This window comes from Protopterus annectens, chromosome 6.part0, assembly GCF_019279795.1.
Source record: "Protopterus annectens isolate FY-2018-M chromosome 6.part0, PAN1.0, whole genome shotgun sequence".
NCBI lineage: Eukaryota > Metazoa > Chordata > Ceratodontiformes > Protopteridae > Protopterus > Protopterus annectens.
Window position 1 is genome coordinate 1,584,678,619 of NC_056737.1, and position 23,381 is coordinate 1,584,701,999.

General features: G+C 38.5%; 1 protein-coding gene across 10 annotated transcripts in view; it reads right to left on the reverse strand.

Moving 5' to 3' along the window:
• EVL (Enah/Vasp-like) overlaps nt 1–23,381 on the reverse strand; it is a 1,573,360-nt gene that overhangs the window by 251,313 nt on the left and 1,298,666 nt on the right. For 9 of the 10 annotated variants that reach the window (XM_044075040.1, XM_044075035.1, XM_044075032.1 and 6 more), the window contains 2 exons: nt 17,962–18,014; nt 3,589–4,458 (listed from right to left, as the gene is read on the reverse strand). In XM_044075040.1, the coding sequence (XP_043930975.1) occupies nt 3,589–4,458; nt 17,962–18,014 (923 nt within the window). The remainder of the gene's footprint in view (nt 1–3,588; nt 4,459–17,961; nt 18,015–23,381) is intronic. The other variant, XM_044075042.1, reaches the window with a different exon arrangement.

Consider the following 23,381-nt stretch of genomic DNA (forward strand, 5'->3'; position numbering starts at 1 on the left):
ACAGACTTTCAATGAGACAGCCTTATTTGAAACTGTATTCAAATCACTAAAAGATGAATTTAGAAATAAAAAAGCGATACAGGAGGTTCAAAAGCTGCTAACGGGTGTTCCAGTTTCCTCCCATCTTACAAATGCATTTGTCTGGAGCATTTCTCCCTGGGCCTCTGCTGAAAATTGGCTCGTTCCAAGTCGGACCTTCGCGGTTAACAAATGTAAAATAAATAAATAAAATTAATGAAGCAGTACATAGCATCACACAACTGTTTTATTTTAAAATCAAATAATTGTACTGCATTTTTACAGAGTTTCATTTGAAATCTCTTATATTTAATTTGACAAACTACATGATCATGACTTTCCCAACTATTATTATATCTAATTGTACTATATATACATATATATATATATATATATATATATATATATATATATATATATATATATATATAGGTCTTCTTCAGATAGCCGAATGGCCGTAACGTTGAACTGCATATGACCCAAATGAAAAGATTGTTTCTTCATAACATCAAACCAAATAAAAAAAAAACAATTTTCTTTTTTTTTTTTTTTTCCTTTTTTAGCTGCAGCAGAGGAACTATGCCCCCTTGCACGCTCACACCCCCTGCTACTTAAATATACCAACTCCAAGATTGCACTTACATCACATTGAAGTGATCTAGTGATCTCCATGCAAATGGTTCACTGTTGTGAAGAAACAATGTTTTTGTCTCGGCCACATGCTGTTCAACATTATGGCCATTCGACAATCTGAAGGGAACCCATATTTATATATATATATATATATATATATATATATATATATATATATATATATATACACACACACACACACACACAGACACGGAGCATAATACCTTAGTGAAACTTAAGAAACAGTAATCTCTCCAGTGGTGTAGAGGTATAAAACCCTGACGCCTAGATGACATAGGTTTGATTAATGGCTCATGCGACTGATGTAGCTGCAGGGCATGTTGGACATGCCTATCCTGGGGGAAGGTGGCAACATGGGAGTCTCCTGTGATGATACCTGTTGGAGGCTAGGGACCTTAGTGGGAAGAGGCATGCTCCAAACAGGAGGGAGGAGGTGCACCTGACCGAGCTGCCACAGAGGCTGGATGATATTACACAAAATTCCCATTGCATGCCCAACCACAGATGCAAACATGTCATTATGAGGAAGCAAGGAGTGAGGAGAGCATACAAACCCCCCCCCCGATGGATGCAGAGACAGTCAAGCCCCAGGATGCACTTAGAATCCATAATCATCCCCAGTACATTATAGTACAATACACTAAGTTAGGGGGGGGTTATAGAAATTGGTTAGTAGACCTAGCATGGATGTGGATGTGGATGTGGGATACTGGGGTTCCGGGTAGATGAAATGACTGAAGATGACCTCCCAAAAAATTTAAGAAACAATACATAACATTGCATAATGATTTGATTTTGAAACCAAGTAATTATACTGCATTTTCATCTGCATGCCATTTATGTTAGCAGCCTTTGAACCTCCTGTATTGCTTTTTTATTTCTAAATTCATCTTTTAGTGATTTGAATACAGTTTCAAATAAGGCAGTCTCATTGAAAGTCTGTTGTACTTTACATTTCTGGATTTTAGCATTGAATTCTTAAAGGATGTTTTTACAAGTATTTTTCAACCATATTTTCCATATTTAGTTCTGTTAATTTTCTTAATTTCCTGACTTTACTCTGATAATATTAGTTTATATATATATATATATATATATATATATATATATATATATATATGTCATATGCCTTCAATATTTCTGAAATTATTTTCTTTATTCTGATAATCTGTTATGAGTCTTTTATGTGAACATATCATGCTTGCTATATGCTATCAGTTTATTACCTGCAAATTTCTATAAAATTATATCATGGTAGGAAAATACAAGCTGTAAAGTTATATTCACCTTCTAGTAGTTGTGTTTAATTCTGAAATGGATGCACTGCTGATGTTTGAGAACTGTGAGATCAAAAACCTTAACTACAATGGTCAAATCAGCAAAAAAAAAAAAAAAAACTGAAACATAAAATCCTGAAATAAAATACAAAACAAACAAAAAAAACCAACCAACTATTACTAAACATTTCTGGTGTTGCGGGCAAGCAACATGATACCCCTAAGTCCCACTGCACAGGGTAAAGAGCTTAGACAAAAATAGATCAATGATCGATAGCCTTCAAGTCAAAATATTAAACTACCAGATGAAGGGAAGTACAGTTTTTTAAAGAGCATAAGATGAAGCTTACCCACTGCTCATGAGACTAAAAATTAAATAAATCCATCAGTACAAAACTTACAAGCAGTTCTTTTTCCAGTATCCCTGCTACCATTTTACGCCCCTTTCCTCAAATGAACCATCCCTTCTTATCTCTCCCTCTGTTTTAATATACTGTCTAGAAGAAATTAAATATTATTCTTACTTATTCTGATACAAAAAATTGGAATTCCTTCAGATTTATAGTAGATGAAAAATAATTCCAAGCATGCATCACTCGAAGTTGCTGCCACAGCCTATTCTACAATAGGGGACTGGAATCGTTCACATTTAACTTGTGCTCTGTTGCTTAGTTTCTCCAGCCATCACTTAACTTGTTTGCCTGTAGCACAGTAGTCCTTGCATTATTTAATTTCCTTCTTCAGTTAAATGTTGCGCTATCATTCTGTCCTTTAAAGTTTTTTCACTGCCTTGATAATCTTTAGGACATGATTAGCTACACCACTATTTGGGTACACTTCTGCCTTTCTCACAAAAGCACACACAGATCAAATGATATACATTTGTAATGTAATAGTGCTGTACCGCAACACTGTTGTCAGAAGATAGCAAATAAAAGTCTGCAACACATTTAATTGTAATATATCAATGTGAAAACTATTCAATTTAGTTTAGAAATTTCATTTGTAAGTAACATGCTCAAATTCAAGATGCAAAGAGCCAATGAAAAACAAAAAATATTTTGTACCATGCAGTTTTACAGATTAGCTGAAAAATATGATCTGGTATTATGAAAGCACATGGGCATGCATGAAAACAGTTTGAGATATTCAGACCACAGAGACAAAAAAAATCAATTTTTTCAGTGGTAAGTTAATAACATGGTGAGTTCAGATTATATTAAGTTTCTGTACTCACACATAACAACATCAGTCATTATTTTTAACATTGAAATGTCTGCATTTATTTATAGTACTGTATAAGCTTAATGTCAAAAGCAACAGTCACAAAACATATATTAGACATCTGGTAAACACTGTACTCTTTACAATCAATGCTTGCATCAGTGTCACAAACACAAGAGAAATACTTTATCATGCTTACCCACAGAAGCACAACCAAGACTTAAAAAGAGTCTTTGACCACATGAAGTTAAACCACATAAACTGGTCAGGCAAAGAAACAGTCCACACGGACCTACTTCTGCACACTGTTCACCTTAACTATGTGTTATTATTTAAATTAATGGGGCCAAAGACTCTGGAAACTGACTGTGAGACTTTGGCAAACGGCACACTCAGTTAAAAGTAGAATACTTACATAAGTGGGGAATGGCTGTTGGTGAAGTCAGAGGAGGGGTCCTTTTGGACAATGGCACATCAGATACAGCAGCATATGAGGGAGGTAAGGAGACAAAAGGTGATGTGGACTGGTACAACTGCTTCTGAGGGAGAGGTAGAGACAATGGGGGCTGTGACAAATTCTGGCCACAAGGACCTGTTGAGCTATTTAGAAATGGTAACTGAGAGAAACGTAACAAGTCTAAGCAGGGCATAAGAGACCCTTCTGAGCTCTTATTCAGTGGTCTAGGACATGGTACATGAGCTTGTGCTTTCAAAGGTTCTTCTAGATTGCCATTTTGTGTTACATCAGATGGGATTCCTTGGAATAATGCTTCTGTAGATCCTCTGGCCTTAGTGTTCTGGAAATGAATCAAAGGCATTGCAACTGGAATAGCTGGCGGAAGTGCAAAAGCCTTCTGAACTGGTGAGGAAATCATCTTTGGAGGAGATGGAGGCAAAGGAGAACATGAAATTGAAGATCGGCTACCCGGTTTTGAAGATGGAGGCAAATGTTGGGCTCCAGCAGGAGGTGGTGGGGAGAGACAAATCTGTTTAATGCTTCGGGATAAAGTCCCATAATTTGGTTGTACTGGAGTGAAAGCAGATCCCACAGTAGTAGAAAGCTGTGAGGCTGGAGGTCTGTGAAGGGAGTCACCAAATCTGTTATTGTACCTGAAAGTGCTGCTGTTATTGGAGTCAATGTCAGAAGATACTGAAGAGGTAACTTTAGCATAAGATGGGGGAGGGGCGGCCCCAACAGAAGAGGAAGCAGTGTAGTTACTGTACTCAGGAGGGGGAGACAGGCAATGCAAAGGGGATGATGAAACATTTATCTGAAGGGTGGAGACTAAAAGAACAAGAAAGAAGCAGAAAAGAAAAAGAAAAGAACAAAATTGGAATATGCATTACGGAATGAAATCAAGTTTAAACATATATGGAAAATATCACAGAAAATGCTCGAAATAATGAAAGCAAACCAGAAAAGCTAGAACTTACATATGAATACCACAATACCCTAGGTATAATGCTTGAGCATGGTTATCTGATTTCATCTACAATCAAAACATTTCTCAGTAATACACCGCATCTTAAATTGATATCAAGATATAATTCAACTGAATTTTACAAAACTGATTTGACATTTTGCTACATAAATATGTCATTGCTGACTGTAACATTGATGAAGTTAAGGAAACAATCTTCTCTGATGTAATAATAATAATAATAATAGTAGCTTTCAGACTTCATGTACAGAATTGGTATATCCTCTTTACTTCTTTCTTGTTACCACAGCTATTGGATAAATTATCATTTTAAAGCAGATGTTTTACACAGGAGGCAGTTTTAATTCAAATAATATGGTTTACTAATTAGGGGAAAATGCTGCAGACAATGCAAAACAGTAAAATATAGTGTCTTGCTGTTTTATACTTCTGTATAATTAAATCGTATTACAATTGTTGACAATAATTAATACTGACTAAATTAAAGTTTTATAAAAAGATTATTAAAAGATGCTAGTCACCCTCTTCTCTACATTCTTCCTTTTGTAGACATAGCGACAGGCTGCTTTGCTTTTGCTTTGATGTGAGGTAGCTGATCTAACTTTATCAGTTGTTTTCAAAATAGTTACAGATTTTGTATATAATGTTGTCTAGTGATACAGTAAACGTCTATGCTGCTGTATTTCAATACGTGAAAAATATGTTTTTCTGTTAATATTTAATTTACTAACAAACATATTTATAAAGTAACCTTCTGATGAAGTCATTTTAGTTTGATGAAAGCGCTAAACCTTTGTATTGTGTTTTAAATAAAGAGTACTTTCATTGTGCTGAATCCAGTTTCCTGGCGTTCTTGCTACCATTCGTGGTGGACTTTGGTTCTTTTGTTGGATTCCAGGACATTTGCTTGCATATTTATAAAGTACACATTTTTGTACTTGCTGACTAGTGGTAAGAGGAAACATTGTTAAGCATAGCCAGTTACTCATCTGAATAACATTGTTAAGCATAGCCAGTTACTAATCTGAATAATATTGTTAAGCATTGCCAGTTACTCATCTGAATGCCTGAGCATAAAAAACTTTATTTTTGTGTTTTGCTGTGAATAAATAAAATGTTTAACTAAAAGTGAATCTGCACTAGGAATACCTTGACGAAATGACTTAAAAAATGTTTCCATTGATGTGAACCAGAAATAAAATGGTTCTTCTCTCTCTGAATGACTTATTTATTTATATACAATATATGTATTTATTAATTTTGCTGACTAGGTTAGTCCCATTAGGCAGGCCCTGCTTTCAGGTAATATTCATACTGACTAGATGAAATTTGGCCAGGACACTGGTGAAATTCCATTACTCTTTTTTTAATGTGAGCTTCTAGGTAGAACTGGAGGGGCGCTACCAGTCTCAGCCACTTTCAACATGGCACAGGATGGCAGTCACAGAAAAAAAACTGAGCTCGAAGACTTTATGGCGGAGGCAGTGGTGACCAGATTACTAGATGAAAGACTTGAAACACAAGTCCTAATTATTTATTTATTTATTTATTGACATTTGATTACTGGGAAAGTCCAACTAGAAAGGAGCCCATTTTCAGTGGAGGCCCTGAAAGAAAAGCTCCAAAGTATTACAAAACATTTTAAGAATAATAATTTTGCAGTCTTTATAAACGACAGAAAAAGAAAAACAAATGCAGTTTGAATAATTATACTAAATTATACATAACATGACAATATTGGTTAAAAATAGATACAAGTTGTATGACAATGATTTAATAGAGAAATTTTAGCCAGTTTATACAGAAATTAAAGGCAAGTTATTATAAACAAACAGGAATTGCAATACAAAGTGAGAGAAAAGCAGGCTTATGGGATATTCAGAGAAAATGCCAGGAGAGTGAAACTGATAGAAGTAAGGAAGTGAGTGAAGAAGGGAAGAGTATTTATTTATTATTTTATTTATTTATTTAAATTTGTTGACCGGGAGTGTCCGACTGGATGTGGGTCCATTTTCAGCGGAGGCCCAGGGAGAAAAGCTCCACAGTAAAATAAACAGACAGTAGTTACATTGGATTACATAGTGATTAACAATTTAACATAGAAATTCCTTACAACATATTTACAGATGAAGAACATAGTACATCAGTAGACAACTAGAATCTTTATCTGTGAAGTACATAACAGGCATTAACAAATGTAACAATGAGAAGTTCCTGCTGTATAATAAGTTCTAGGCTTATGAGCATCTGAGCTTGCTATAATCAAGGTAGTTAGTGAAGTGGAAAGAAAGGTAGTAGTTGGATGGGGTGGATGATATTAGAGTGGGAGTTGCAAGGGCTTAGCCAGCATGTTTTTAGGTGCGCTTTTAGTAAAGTTTTGAAGTGGGTGCATGATGGTATGGAGGTAATTGTGGGTGGGAGTGAGTTCCATAATTTGGCTATGGCGCAAGAGAATAGTGCTTCACCAGCAGAGTTATTGGCTTTAGTGATCTGCAAGTGATTTTTGTTGCTGGATCTTAGTGGTCTGGTGGTGCGATAGGGTTGGAGTAGATTCTGGAGGGATGGGACATTTAGTGGACGGTTTACTAGTTTGTGGGCGAGTGATAGTTGATACCACTGAAGGAGGTGAGGGAGTTCAAGCCAGCCCAGTTCAGCAAGTGAGAGACAGTGGTGACTACGGTAGGATGCCCCTGTGGCGAATTTGGCGATTTTGTTGTAGCAGGTCTCTAGCTTGTTTAGATCACATTGCCTTAGGTTGGTATATATTGGAGAGGCATAAAGTAGGGTGGAGATAAGGTGGGAATTTGCTATTGAAATCTTTGCTGCTTTGGTGAGAAATTGTTTATTTCTGTATAATGCTCCTAGTTTTTGTGGACTTTTTTTATGGTTATGGATATGTGAATGTCAAATTTTAGTTTATTGTCTATTTCCACTCCTAGCAATTTGGTGTGTTCAGTTGGGTATATAGTGGTGTTGTCTTTTGCTGTGATGTTAAAGTGAGAGTTGTTTTGAGTATGTTTGGTGGGTTGGAAGATGAGTAGTTTAGTTTTTTTTTTGGGTTGAGTATTAATTGGGCATTGGATAACCATGTTTCAACAAAGGAAAAGGCTTCCTGTGTGACTTTTTGCAGTTTGGGTAGGGACTGGGCTGAGCAGATGATGGTCGAGTCATCTGCGTATTGGATGAGTGTGCCATGTTTGGTGGCAGAGGCCAGATTATTGGTATAAACAGAGAAGAGTAGGGGTCCAAGGATGGATCCTTGGGGAACCCCTATGGAGACAGGTAGTTGGGGAGATATGTCATTCTGCCATGCAACGGATTGTTTGCGGTCAGACAGGTAACTCTGAAACCAGTTGGTGACTGATTGTGAGAAGGATAGGTTATTGAGGACAGAGATAAGTTGTTTGTGTGGGATCATGTCAAATGCTTTAGATAGGTCTAGGAAAGTAGCAGAGGAGAGATAGCCATTGTTTTTATGCTGAAGGATAGTGTTAGTAAAGGAGAGTAAGGCAGTGGTGGTGCTATGGTTTGGTCGGAAGCCATGCTGAGTATTGGAAAGGAGGTTGTTAGTAAGGAGGTAGTCTGAGACCTGAGAGTGTATGCATCTCTTTAGTATTTTGGAGAGTGGAAAGAGAATAGCTATGGGGTGGTAATTGGTTAGTTCTGCAGAGGGTCTGCCTTTGTGGAGGGGAATTATATGTGAGACTTTCCACAGTGTGGGAACGTAACTTTCTGACAGAGATCGGTTAATCAAGATGGATACTGGGTAGGCCAGAGCATCAGCTGCAATTTGTAGGTGTTCACTTGGGAGGTTGTCTGCTGCTAATTTGGTGGGTTTAAGTTTAGTGAAGAGTTTTTTTATGTTGGAGGTAGGTACAGGATAAAAAGAGAAGGCAGTGGGGAGATTACTAGTTGAAGGTGTGGGTTGGAGGGGAGGGGGGTTGTGTTGTTTAGCTAGTGATAGTATGGTTTGGGTGAAGTGTGTGTTGAATGAGGTAGCAATATTTTCTGAGGAGTGAGGGATGTTAGGAGGAGGGGTACTGACTTTACCTGGGTGGAGGATGGAGTTTATGGAGGACCAGAATTGTTTGGGGCTGTGTTTTGAGGAGTCTAGGGCAGACTGGTAGTATTGGAATTTGTCCTGTTTATTAGCTTTTTGACTCTATTGCATAGTTCTAGGAATTTCTGTCTAGCTGAGGGGTTTTTGGTTTTGCGCCAGTGCTCCCAGGCTTTATCCCTGTTTTTCATTTCTGACTTAGTGGTTTTCTGTAGCCATGGGGAGAGTTGTGCTTTGGTTCTGGAAAATCTTATTGGGGCATGGTAATTAAGGATGTTCAGGAAGGTAGTATTAAAAAATTCAACTGCGTCATCTAGACTGAGGTACTTTATAGCATGCCAGTTACATTCTTTGAGGGATGAGATGAATGTGAGTGGGTTAAAGTTTATTTTTTTACATATTTGACGATAGATGACAGGTTTAACTTGGTATAGGTATTTTTTGAGTAGGAATGTTGGGGAGTGATCACTGAGGCTATCTGATAAGCAGCCTGTTATATATGACTGGGGGCTCTTACTAAGTAAGAGTAAGTAAGAAGAGTAAGAAGATGTAAGGTATAAATAGATATTTGTCCACATTTAGGGATATAGTTTTTCTTGGTGTTGATCAAGAACAGAGCCAGAGTTTAGCTAGAAGTCTTTCAGAGTAGTTTTGAAGGATGGGAGGGAGGGTATTGACCTGATGAATACAGGTAAGGAGTTCTAGGTCTTAGCAACATGGTATGAGTACAGACAACGTCTAGCAAATTTGATAGGTTTGTGGACAGACAGGAGTTTGTGGTCATTTGGATTGTATTGACTGACTAGGAACATAGTTGTATAGAAGGCTATTTAAATATGGTAAGAAGCCGTGTATATGTTAGTTGATGGGGTAGTTCTAACTAGTTTAGGCTTTTTAGTTATATATAGTGGTTGGTTTTGAAAGGGGTATTTGCTGTAAATTTAGCCAATTTGTTATAACATTTTTCAAGTTTTGATTTTTGTGATGCCTGAAGGTTAGTAAGGATGGGAGCACCATAAAGAAGTGCGGGGAGAAGATAACTAGTGGCAAGTGTAGTTTTAGTTGCATTGGTGAGAAAGTTTTTGGCTCTATAAAGCATGCCAATTTTTTTGATGAGTTTTTCTTATCCAATTTTATATATGCAGGTCAAATTTAAGATTATCATCAAATGTCATCCCTAATAATTTGTTATGAGAAGTGACTTCAATGGTTGCATTATCAAGAGAGAGGACTTTAAATTTATTTTTTTTCATAGGAGAGGGATTTGTTAAAAAAAAGCAGTAGTTTGTTTTTTAATTAGGGTTGAGTATGAGCTATGAATTATAAAGTCATGTTTCAGTTGCCACAGTGTCAGATGTGCAAATGAGTGTGGGGTCATCTGCATACTGTATTAGGGATGCCTGTTGTGTGGATATGTGGTGGGTGTTGGTGAGAATGTTAAAGGGGCAACCAAGGATAGAGGCTTGTGGTACACCTGTGGTGACTGGGAGGTATGGAGAGAGGGTGGACTGCCATTTTACTGACTCTTACCTATTGGATAAGAGCTTTTGAACCATAGAAGGGTAGGCTGAGAGATACATAATGAAAACATTTGAAGTAGAAGTTTGATGTGACAAGCTGTTTCGAAGGCTTTAGGCAAGTCTATAAATAAGGAAGTGACTAGTTTGCCATTATCTCTATCTTTGTTAGCAGTATCAATCTATAAAGATTAGAAGGGCAGTGCTAGTACTATGGGAAGGATGGAAGTCATGTTGTGTGGCGGATAGGAGTTCTTCCTGCAGGAGACAGTCTAGCAATTGTTTTTGAAGACATTTTTCAAGTATTTTGGAAAGTGGGGATAAGACTGCTACAGGTCTAAAGTTAATAATGTCTGTTGAATTTCCTCTTTTGTGCAGAAGGACAATGTGTGATGTTTTCCAGAGACAGGGAATGTGGGATTCCTGGACTGACCTATTTATAAAGACTGAGACAGGGTAGGCATTGTTATCAGCTGCTATTTTAAGGTATTCACTTAGAAGGTCATCATCTGAAGTAGACCATGGCTTGAGTTTAAGAATAGTTTTACATAGGACGTGGGTAAAGGTTTGAAGGCGAAAATGGATGTAGTGATAAATGGCTGCTGGGCAGGGTTAGGATTAGATGTTGGGGAATCCTTGGTAAGAGATGCTATGCTATCTATGAAATAAGAGTTGAATTGTATTGCAGTTTCAAGTGATGCTTTATTGGGAGAGGTGTTAGGGTTGAATTTTTGGCTGGGATGTACGATTTATTTAATGGCTGTCCAGAATTTTTTAGGGTCGTGTTTAATATTATTCTGAAAGTTAATATAGTATACTCTTTTATCTCCATTTATTTGCTTTTAAGTATGATTGCAAAGCATTCTGTGTTGTTTTATATTTTTGATGTTCTTTCCATACTTTTTCTCTGTCCTGCATTAACATTCTACTGTTTTTGGATAATCAAATTGCATTATTTGTTCTAGGAGGTGCAAGGCCATTTAGCATATTCAGGAAAGTTGTATTGAATTAAATTACAGCACTGTCTAAGGGGAGGATTTTTAGGAAGTTCCAGTTAATGGATGACAGGTTAATAATGAGCATTTCTGGGTTAAACTTGGGAAGGTTGCATCTTGTTTTATAATCAAGCTGTTTAAGTGGATGTGTAAGATGTCTGGTTGTATAGACTGGGAGATGGATTTTATCTAGGAGGAAGAGTTAAAGGATGGAAAGGACATTGACCTGAATAAAAAGGTGGAATGAGTGTTTCAGGAACAGATGAGTACTGAAAATGCCAGTAAGTTGGGAGAAGAAGACGAGGTTGTCAGTAATGACCTGAATCTGGGAGTATGTCCAATCAGTGAAGAAGCCAGTTCTAAGGATGTTCTCCTGCAAAAGCGTGAAGTAAACAGAGTTGATGCAGTAGTTTGAAGAAGAAACATGCAAATGCATGCAGAAATTGTAGAGCAAGTAGGCAGAAAAAGTATGCATTGAGAGAGAAGTTTGAGATTTCAAAGGAAGAATGAAGGACTATATGTAGGAAAAAAAAAAAAAACAAAAAAAAAAAAATAGCCACTAGTAAGAATAAGGACAAAAAACAGTGTAGCTATTTATAGGTATGGCATTATGAATAATATTATTTTGCCACTTTTGATTTAAAAGACATAAGAGCACTAATTCACTTGGGTAAGAGGATTTTTGTGAATGAAGAAGAAAATAAAATGTGTTATCACCATAGAAATACTTCCTTTTTCAGGAACTGAGCCTGCAACTGAAAAGAAAATTAAATGTACAATTCTGGATATCAAGATAGAAAACTGTGATTTAAAAAATAACTTTTTGGTGCTAGTAGATTACATGATGTTAAAACATATATGATAAAATGAATATTTAGATAGTAGGGTAGGAAATATGGGGAATAATGAAAGTAAGTGAGAGAAAAATACAGCTTGTGTCAAATATAATAATGTTTAATGGTAAAAAGAATACTGTTAGATATGGTAGGTCAAACTAAAGCTTAATATTTTTGAAAAATAACATGGCTGGTTAAGCACTGTAATAAAAGTAGATGCGGATAATGTGGGGAGAGGGGCATACATCTAGGAATTGTAAACCTGTTGGTGGAAAATTTAATGAGTGGTCATTTTTCCTTTGACTGCCCTTTATTAGAAGAAGAAAGGATAAATGAAGAAGGCAACAACAGCAAAGAGGGACAGTTTGCTGAAAATAATATTGAAGATATCTGTGAAGAAGAAAGCATCATGGGGAAGATAAGTGAACAGGAAAATTCAGGAAAGACTAGACAAGGTGGATTAAATGAAGAGGGGGTAGTCCGTAGGTAGAGGTGTTACAGATACAAGTAAAATGTAAGTATGCTGCATTGGAAACTGAAGGAGAGGAGGGAGACCTAGAGACAGAGGAAGAACAAGAACAAGATGATGAAAATCTTTTGAGAGTGGGTTAGGAAAAGAAAGATAAAATAAAAGCTGGAAGTAAAAAATATGCAAAGAAGGAAAAGGGATGGTATATGAACATTGGCATTAAATGTAAATAGTATGCAAAATGACATTAGGAGTTTGTTAGTGACTGAATGGTCTAGGAATTAAAATGGATGTGGTATGTTTATCATGATGTGTGTGTGTGTGTGTGTGTGTGTGTGTGTGTGTGTGTGTGTGTGTGTGTGTGTGTGTGTGTGTGTGTGTGTGTGTGTGTGTGTGTGTGTGTGTGTGTTTATATACAGTAGTGTCAGCAGCACAACAGATACACTTTGACTTTGGTGCAGAAGGTTCTGTGTTCTATTCCCACACCCAGTTGATGGATTGCTGACAATGCAGTGCAGTTAAGGGAATATTTCACTCTTGAGTGTGCTGCCCTTTGAGTGTGATGTTAAACCAAGGTCCCATCTGCTTGAGCTGGTAGTAGCTCAGGTGGATGCAAAAGATCCCATGGCATCTATCAAAAATAGTAGGTGAAGCCCCCTCCCCACCAATGCCATGGCCAAATTTCCCCTAATAGTATAAAGTGCCACCTTGGGTCTCCCCTGAAAAGAGGCTACTGATCTAATGAGACTAACCTGGTCAACAAAAGGATAAATAAAAAATAAAAATGTGTGTATGTGTATATATATATATATATATATATATATATATATATATATATATATATTATATATATATGCACACACACACACACACACACACACACACACACACACACACACACACACACACACACACAATAAATATGCCATTTATGTATAAATTTATTTATTGACTGGGAAAGTCCGACTAAGACAGAGCCTATTTTTAGCAGAGGCCCGGGGAGAAATGCTCCAGATCAATGTCTTTGGATTGTGGAAGGAAACTGGAGTACCCAGGGAAAACCCATGCAAATGCAGGGAGAACATCAAACTCCACACAGAAGGCACCCCAGCTGAGAATCGAACCAGAGGACCTCTTGCTGTGAGGCAACAACATTAACCGCTGCACCACTGCGCCGCTCATAACTGTACAAGCGCACACAAATTCTACATGAAATTTTTGCAAAAAATAAAGTATAAGGCTCAAAAACATAGCGTAAAAAAATTCTGGAAGTCAGAGAATTAGTGTAATGTATAATGTATAATTATGGGTAAAGTGTTGATGTGCAGGTAGGGTCTGATTCAGACATATGTAACATGGTAATGCTATCAGGGGAAATTATGCAGTCAGCATCACATGCAAATTTTAAAAGCAAACAAGGGTAAGCAATATGGAAGAGTGATTTAGAAACATAGATTGTGCAATAATATGCTTCAGACAGTGCATTTGTACATGGTTATTTCTTCAGATTAGAGAGATAGAGAGAGAGAAAGTGAGATAGAGAGAGATACATTATGAAGCAAGTTCTAGCATCTACATTAGCTGCAAAGCATTTGTAGGGGCTGTTTTCATAGCACACCTCATTATTCTTTGCATCGCAGATGGATCTGACCATACCTAACGTACAGGGAACATGACTGATTACTATTGTGTGGACAGAAACACCACATGGAAGCATATAGACATGAATCATCCTCACATGGAATCTCATGGGATGCATGGAATTGAAGTACCTTTAGATATGAAGCTATGATTAGCATTAACCATCTTGGTATGGGGTCCTTCCAGCAGCAATCAGGGGACACATAGGATGTTTCATGCTGCAGAATCACATCAAGGAACTGGTGTAGTATTCATAGACTGTAGAAGAGCATATTAGCTTCTACAGATCATAGAGAAAATACCACTATGCAGGTGTCTGTGTACCATCCAGGCAATTCCCACAGTTCCCACAACTGGTACAAGTCAAACCAATAGCAGAAATTTATGCAGGGTGATTTCCCACAGGAACACCTTATTAGTGTTGCTGGTTACACCCTGAAGCCATGGCTTAATACAATGATAAGGAACCCAGGGCATAGCTAAGATGACATACACCTCTGTACTATCAAAGATGCTCATCATTGTCGAACGTGTGTTTAGGCTGTGGAAGGCCTGCTTTCTTTGCCTGGATTCCTCTGGTGCCATGCTAAAGTATTGATCAGACATCTGCAACAAGATATTTGTTAGCTGTGCACAGCTGACCAACATTAGGTATGCAGATAGCTGCAGCAGGAGAGTGCCATAAGAAGACCAGACAGACCAGAACCAACAGTGAACAAGGTGCTGTATGAGAAATCATTGGAGTAACCAGCTGTAGTGGAAGCACATGTGAGGCTGATGTAGGAACCATATAGTACAGCACTATCAAAATGGTGGCATCTAGTCCAAAAGTCTGACACAAAATAGAGACAATAAAGATTAAACCTAATGCATGCAGTACTGCACCCCAGCTATGCAATACAGCTCATTGGCTGGTCATGCTGTCCATCAGGCATAACCTAACCCAATTAACCTAGCATGAGGGTGAGGCACAGATGTCATCACTTGCACAGGTACACAGGTGTGGTGGAGCACTCTGAGATGGATTAATAATTGCTACATAGGTGGAAAAGGGGACAGACTAGAGATTTGGAGCAGAGTGTGTAACATGGTTTATTGCCTAGATAAGTGTACAGATCTAAGTATACTATGCAGTGAAGCTTGGAGGTCTCTGAAGGGGGCACGTGGCCAGATGATGTAGGTGCTTCTAAAATATTGGTGCCAGGAGACATAGCTGCAGCAGGTGGAGTAATGTTGTGCAGGCATGGATGCATCAGGGTTTGCAAGTTTTCAAGTAGCATTGAGGCAAACTGAACCTGAGGGGCATCCTCTTCAAGGACTGGCAGTGTCATCAATGCCTGCTGGCAAGGATGATGTAGACTACATGACACTGACTGTCTGACTGGGTAGAGTGGATGACTGCCCATAGCCCCGTCATGAAACACTGTACTCCCTACCAGTAGCTGGCATTCAGGAGCTGGCAGCACATGATTTCAAGATACCTGCCCTATGAAATGCACCCACAGTGGAGACTTAGAAGTGGTGGCCATGGGTATATCATTGGTCCATGACTACAGAGACAGAAGATCCTATGAAAGCATCAATGGTTTCAAAGCAGCTGTCCAATGAGCTAAGCAGGTGATCCAAGTGTTGTATGCTTTCACATATGTCATCACTCATGTTGCTCAGCACACTAATCATACTTACCATAGCAATGTTCTGTGCCTGAATTACTGACCTGAATAACCACTGATATATGTCCACTGTGACACCTATTTCAGGCACTGAGCAGGAGCCATAGTGCCTACAGCCACTGGCACATTCCATTTTAGAAATTTTCTAATGCTTTGTGGTGGGGTCACTGTCCACTGCCAGTGCATATGCAGGTGATAATGGTGCTCCTTGTATTAGGCTGCTAGGTATGAGCTGTCGTTCTATACCTAGTGGAGAGAAGGGGGTGGGTTCCACAGCCAACACAGCTGTGTCAGTGGCTGTAGCTGGTAGTGTCATCCGGTATAACTACTGCTGGCAGTGACACAGTGTTCTCAGATGGTGCCCGGTTTAACCCACCATCATCAGCAACTTCAGTGTGCAATTAACATCAGGCATGACCTGTTTGATCATGACAGGTGTAACTGTAAAGGCAAACAGATAAGCATCATGAGTGCAACTGGTGTTATGTCACAATACTGCACCCCAGAGCTTCAATAACACTGCAGGAAATAGATTAGACACAGAATGAAGGCAAATGTACCTTGTGCAGTGTGGTGCCATGCTTGCATCCCAGACGTACCTGTGAGTTATGGTACTCATTACCATCTAGAATCTCATGCCAGTGGTGCCCACAAAGCCTTGGCAATGAAAAGGTAATAACAGCTTTTTGCTTCCCTGACAGAGGCAGGTAATGCCAATACCAGTTCAGACCCATAGCTAGGTCTTCACCAGGTATTACCTTTCACAGTCCCCAGACATGACCAGCAGGTGCTCCTCTGTATTAGTGGAAATGGTTTGTGATGGTGCCCCTCCACCTGTGGACATCCTTTCCTGTACAGTGGCTTGGATTTTTGCATGGGTATGCAGTACCGTATCAGTGACTCTCTGGCAGACCCGAATTACTGATCTGTTGTGGCCACCTAAAGAAATGACACTATTCTCCTTTTGTCTGTCTCCCCTCCTCAGTCTATTGACCCATATTCTCCAGCACCAGTTGTTTGCTCTCTGTCTGTGTGCACCTCCCCTGTTTATCTTTTATGTCAGTTCATCTACTTCAGCTATCATGCCTATCTTTTCCTTCCTACCTACACCTTGCGTACCCTACCTTCCCCTCTACCCTTCTTAAATTAAAAATTGGCACTGCTGCTGTAAAAATATACCCTTCCTCCTCCTCTCCACACAAGTTTCCATTCCTCCTTGTCCTTTTCTGTTTTCCTCTGCTTGCTCTTCCCCTTTTCCAGCTGTCTGTTCTTTCTACCCATTTCCTTCCCATTTATAATATAAACATAGGAGGGACTTTTGTTGTGTAGGCCTTGTTTGTGCTCTCAGATGGTTCTGTAGTGGCACATTAATGTTTGTGTGGGTGTGTACATGTAGTGTGTGTGTGTGTGTGTGTGTGTGTGTGTGTGTGTGTGTGTGTGTGTGTGTGTGTGTGTGTGTGTGTGTGTGTATGTGTGTGTGTGTGTAGATGCATCTTCATTGGTACACTACATGCATGCTACTGGTCCTATGTCACATGACCTGCCATGGTGCTATGTCACATGACCTGCCATGGTACTATGTCACATGACCTGCCATGGTGCTTTCTACACCTTTACATGATTCATGCTACTTTTGTGAGTAAGTTGCCTACTCATGCACCTCTAGCTCTGGCATATCCACATATTGTCAGAGAAAAATGTGATACTCTTGATTCCATGTGTATAAGGGTTTCTTAGCAGTTATGTCTTTAATAATTATATTAAAAAAAATTATTTAGATTTAGTCTGCAGCAACTGTAAAAATGTCAGTAGGGATAGCTTACAACCTTACTCGTTCTGTGGGAAACATCTGCTGCGATGGGGGTTTAGGATTTTTGCTGTACCAGAACATGGCTGTATCGCAAAAAAATAAATATGTTTTCTGGAGCTCATATTGTAATCCATCTGCAGGTCAGCAAAAAAGAAATAAATGTTTTCGAAATGATTGTTTTACCCTTGATTTTTTTTTAGCATTCTAGTTCCAAATTGTTTAGCATTATCTGGGAACTTTTAGTAAAGTAATGAAATCTTTTTAATCTAGTAATAAGAAGCATATACCATAGAAAATTAAAAATATGTTCTATATAAATGCAATCCAGTAAAAATAAAAGATGCATACCTGAAGTTGATGTCCTTCTTTCAACCGACTCTTGGCGTTGATGCTCCATTTGCCTAGAAGAATTGGAAGTTTTTTATATAAGAAATAGTGTTTTTTTATTGTTGCAATGCTTAACTATATTACTAAGCTACATGTAGTGGAGCAACAGAATTAAAGACCACAGAAATTGTTTCTGTTAGGTTCTTTGCCTTGTCAGTTTTATTCATCTATAGTCTTTACAGATGTTCCCCAACACATTTTCCATCACGATGTTGTTAATAGTGTTAAGCAAGTATTACCATGACTACAAATGAGTAGATAGAATGTATTTTGTTCATTCTTTTTGAATTAGTAAACCTCATGCAAAAATGCTAACTTGCTTTTAAGTTTTCCTTCAAAATGTTGTCAGTAAGCAGTCCTTCCAAATGTAAGGGTCATACAGTCTTATAAGGGTACCAACTTGTGAACTGAAAATGTTCACAAAGTTTGTATATGTCCAACTCCATGAAATCTTGTTTGTTGCTGGGGCTGTGTCAAGGTGTCAAACCAGTTAAGCACTAAATTTTAAACTGAGTTATGCTTTTTATTTTTTTAATTTTATTTTTATCTGGTAAGTAGATTAACGCAATATCCTTCTTCAGATATGGAGACTATAAAAATTAAGTTGGAAAATAAGTACAGAATTCATCTGCAACACTATACTAGCCAGTGAACATTAGTAGCCGAGACACATGACTGAAATATCAACAAACAAGTGATGGCAAAGCAACACGATATTAATTTGGTAACAGTTTACATAATCAGAGACCAATCACCCCATATAGAAACAACACTGTTACAAACAAGCCAGGAATCTCTCATCCTTTAACAAAGAATATTTCATAGTCGATCTAAAGCTCTTCAACTAGAGGCAGCAACACACTCTGCTTGTTGACAAAGCAGTAGCCATTTAACTCACCCTTCCTTAAGGCCCTAAGCACGTGTCCTCTTAAGAACCAAAAGGATCAAGTCCAACCCAGCAACATTGTTTACAAGACAAACAAAGCTACTAATGAAAAAAAATAAAACAAAGTATGGAAATCCTGGGAAAAGAATGAAACATTCACAAACCTACAACATTTTAAGCAACTTAGAAACATTTGCAAAGGCCAAGTATAACAGGATAAAGAAAACAAAATAACAAAACAAAATAACAAACTAACAAATCCTAATTCCTTCTGGTCTTGTATTAACCACCTCCTACACACTGGCCAAACAATACAAACATCCCCATCATAAGTGTTGATCTCAGCCATGCTGTCTCCCAATTTAACACCCACTATATACAGTCACGTTTCTGTTGAATAATTCAACTCCAGTAAACATCCCAAACCCACCAGTAATGACAGATTTGATATATCCTTCTCATTTCAACCAATCCCCACTTCCACTATCAAAAAACTACTTGGTCAATTAAAAAAAACACCACCCTGACAAATTACCTTCTCAAGCTTTAAAGATGATAGTGCAAGTAATAAACTACAAAATAGCCTTTCTTATAAATCATTCCATTAAATAAAAATATGCCCCCATCAGGGCAGTGCAGCAAAGCCACTTGGCTTAGGATCTAGAGTATACTACCAAGGAGGAGCACAGGTTAGAAATGGTGTGGGAATTGTGGTGAGAGACAGGCTTCAGAAGGCAGTGAGGGATGTTGTCACAATTAGTGACAGACTCATGGCAATCAGACTCCAGTGTAATGGTAGAGCAGTATTCATAATCTCAGCCTATGCCCCACAACAGGGTTGTGATTGTGAAGAAAACAGTGCATTCATACAGCAGTTGCAGGACCTACTAGATAAAGCAGGAAACATGAATTGATGTTGATAATGGGTGACTTGACTGCAGATATCAGGACAGACAGAACAGGATATGCAGACTGCCTGGGTCCACATGGATGGGGCAACAGGAATATGAAGGAGAATCTATTCTAAACTTCTGTCTGGCAAATGACCAGATAGTAGCCAACACATGGTTCAGAAACAGAGACAGAAGATCACATACAAGAGTGGTCAACATGTAACTCAGGTAGACTTTCTCCTAGTTAGGAAAGGGGACTGGGGTGGAATCAATGATTGTAAAGTCATCCTCAGTGAAACAGTTGGCCCACAGCATAAACCACTGATTACTACAATCAGCTGCAAACGATGGTCAGAGAAGGCTCCAAAGTCAACATAGACCAGGCTGAAGACCTGGAAGTTGACTGGAGAGAAAGTACAACAGATCAAGAAATTACTCAGGGCTCTAGTACCCCAAGAAGAGGAGGAAATAGGTGGAGTTGAAGAAGAATGGCAGTGCCTCAAAACAGCATGTGTGAGGACTCTAGAACAGAAATGTGGCTGAGCCAGGTATGGAAATAAGGCACTTAGGAAAAGCCGGTGGAGGAATGCAGTAGTCCAAGAAGTCATCAAAAGAAAGGAGTGCAGTAAAAGGTGTGAGACAGAAAAGACAGACCAGGCTAGTAAGGAATACTTTTTGGCTAACAAAGAGGCTAAGAAAGGAGTTTCAAAAGCAAAGAATAGGGCATCAAAGACAATCCGCCAAATTTTGGAACGTGACAGTAGCACAAAGAAACAATATCAAGTTGCAAGACAAATACAGAAAGATAAAGAAAATAGTCAGACACCCTTCAAAAGAGATGCCAGCAACAATCTGCTCTACAGTCAACAAGATATATGTCAAATAAAATGTTTGTTGTATTAATTATAGTGTGATTTATTTTATATGAATGTAAATTTGCCTATGTCACAAGTGATAATTCAATAAAGGTGTTTGTAAAATAAGACAGATGGAAGGAGTACTTCCAGCAGCTTCTAAATGAAGAAACCCCCACAGAAGCTGTACTGCCCCAGACACAGCCTACAATGAGAGAAGAAGGGGAACCAACCCTAGAAGAAATAATAACAACTCTAAGGAAATTGAAATCAGGGAAAGCAGCAGGCTCAGATGAGATCAGACAGATATAATAACGATGATGGGTGAGATAGGAGAGAAATGGCTCTTGAGGATACTCATATCAGTGAGGAGAGAAAGCCATATCTCAGATGACTGGAGAATAAGCATACTTGTGCTAGTGTACAAGAACAAAGGGGACATCCACAACTGCTGGCAGTATGGAGGTAGCAAACTCCTGCCACATTGCATGAAAGTTCTGGTGAGGGTAATGGATACATAGATTAGTAGAAAGTAAGATGGGAGATGAGCAGTTTGGCTTCAAATCAGGATGCAGCACAACTGGCCCAAGGTTTGTAGTGAGACACAATAGTTGAGAAGAAGCTAGACAAGAGAAAATAGCTCACTTGGGCATTCCTAGACTTGGAGAAAGCATATTACAGTATCCCAAGAAAGCAGATTTGGGTAGTCCTGTGATAGTTCATAGTCCCAGAAACATTGGTAGAATTAGTGTAGGCTATGCACAAGGTCCCAATGATTCAAGTAAGAACAGTGTTCTGTCTCACAGAGGGGTTCCCAGTGGAGTGGGTATGCATCAGGATTCAGTTCTGAGCCCACTGCTGTGCATACTGGTGATGGATTACATTAGCAAGCAGGTCAGAGGGGACAGATCAACAAAGTTGCTACATGCAGATGATGTGGTATTACAGGCAGACTATGAGCTAGAACTTCAGCAAATGATAGGGGAATTGAATACAAAACTGAAGACACATGAGATGAAACTAAGTGCAGATAAGATAGTGGTAATAGCAGCAAACTGGGGAAATCAGAAGAAGCTGAGAACTGAGACAGAAGGGAAGATAGTGGAATACATTAACAGTTTCAAGTATCTAGGAGGTGAAGTTGAGTAGAAGGGGTGACTGAATTAAGAGGTCAAAGCTAGAATCAGAGGGGCTGCAGCCAACTGGCATAGAGTCTCAGTTATACTACATCACAGAAGAATGCCAAAGTAGTGTTAAAGGTAAGGTGTACAAAACCGTGGTATGACTAGTACTGCTGTATGGTACAGAAACCTGGGCAGTAAAGGTAGAGTAGTTGAAGAAGCTAGAGGTGATGGAAATGAAGTGCCTGAAAAGAGTGGCAGAATGCACATTGTGGGACAGACAAAGGAATGAGGACATAAAAGCAGAAGCCAAAGTAGCTCCAATTGCAGAAAATATCAAGGAGAAATGATTACTGTGGTTTGCGTACATGTGCAGAAAAGCAGAAGACAATCCAGTGAAGAAAATTTGTCTCAGACAAGAAGAAGGTAAGAGGAAACAAGGGCATCCAGCAAAGAGGTGAACGGATTGTGTGAGAGATGATGTGGGACAGTGAGGCATGAGTGTTGAAGAAGACAAGAGTGTGGCATTAAATCGACAGAGATGGTGACAGTTATCAAGGCTTCCCAACCTCAAGTAGACAATTGGGAAAATGAGGTTGATGAAGATGATGATGTCCCCATCCTATGGAAAATATCATATATTTTGCCAACACATGAAGTAGGAATCTCCACTGACCTATCATAGCTATATGCCAATAGCTATTCTGTTCCTTCTGTGAAAAATACTTGAAAAATGCATACAACCTCAACTAATCAAATTCATACTGGACAAGAAACTTCTATCTCCTAAACAACATGATTTCTGTCCTCACCATAGCACTACCTCAGCTCCTCACAGCTTTATTTCTAATGTAAATCAACGTATAAATGATAGTAACTTGGTCTCAGCTGTTTTCCTTGATCTGTCTAAAGCTTTTGATATTGTTTTTCATACACTTCATATTCAGACTCTCTACTTTAGGCATTGATAATTCAGCCATCAGTTGATTTTAAAGCAATCTCACTAATAGATGCCAGGCAGTTAAATGAAAATAGTCTTACTCCATGTTTCTCTCTTTAACAGTTGGTGTCCCTTAAGGATCCATACACGGGCCTCTTTTTTTAGTATATTCATAAACAAACTGCAGAAATCTACAAAACATGCATTATGCAGACAACTTCACAGTCATTTGCTCCACTAAAAATGTAGACAAACTAAAACAAATCACCCAAGAATACCTCCACTCAGCTAAAAAATGTCTCACAAGCTCACAACTGTTGCTAAATCCTAAAAATTCCAAATTAATACTATTCACCCCAAGACAATTTCTGGAACAAAAGTCAGACTTCACTATAACCTCATTAAATCATACCAGCACTGAACAAGTGTCCAATACAAAGCTTCTGGATCTAGTAAGAGCGGGTAACATCAAGTCTGACCTACACATAAGAGAAGCCATCAAAAAAAGAACCAGAAATTTGGAGCATTATACAGAATCAAACCACACCCCACTCCAGCAACCATAAAACAATTAGCACCCTCCTTATTCCTCCCAGCTCTTCTCTATGCAGCTCTGATATTTATAAATGTACATACTCCTCTAATTTCTTCTCTAGAGCAATGCTATAATGTTGTTGTGCCTTTTGG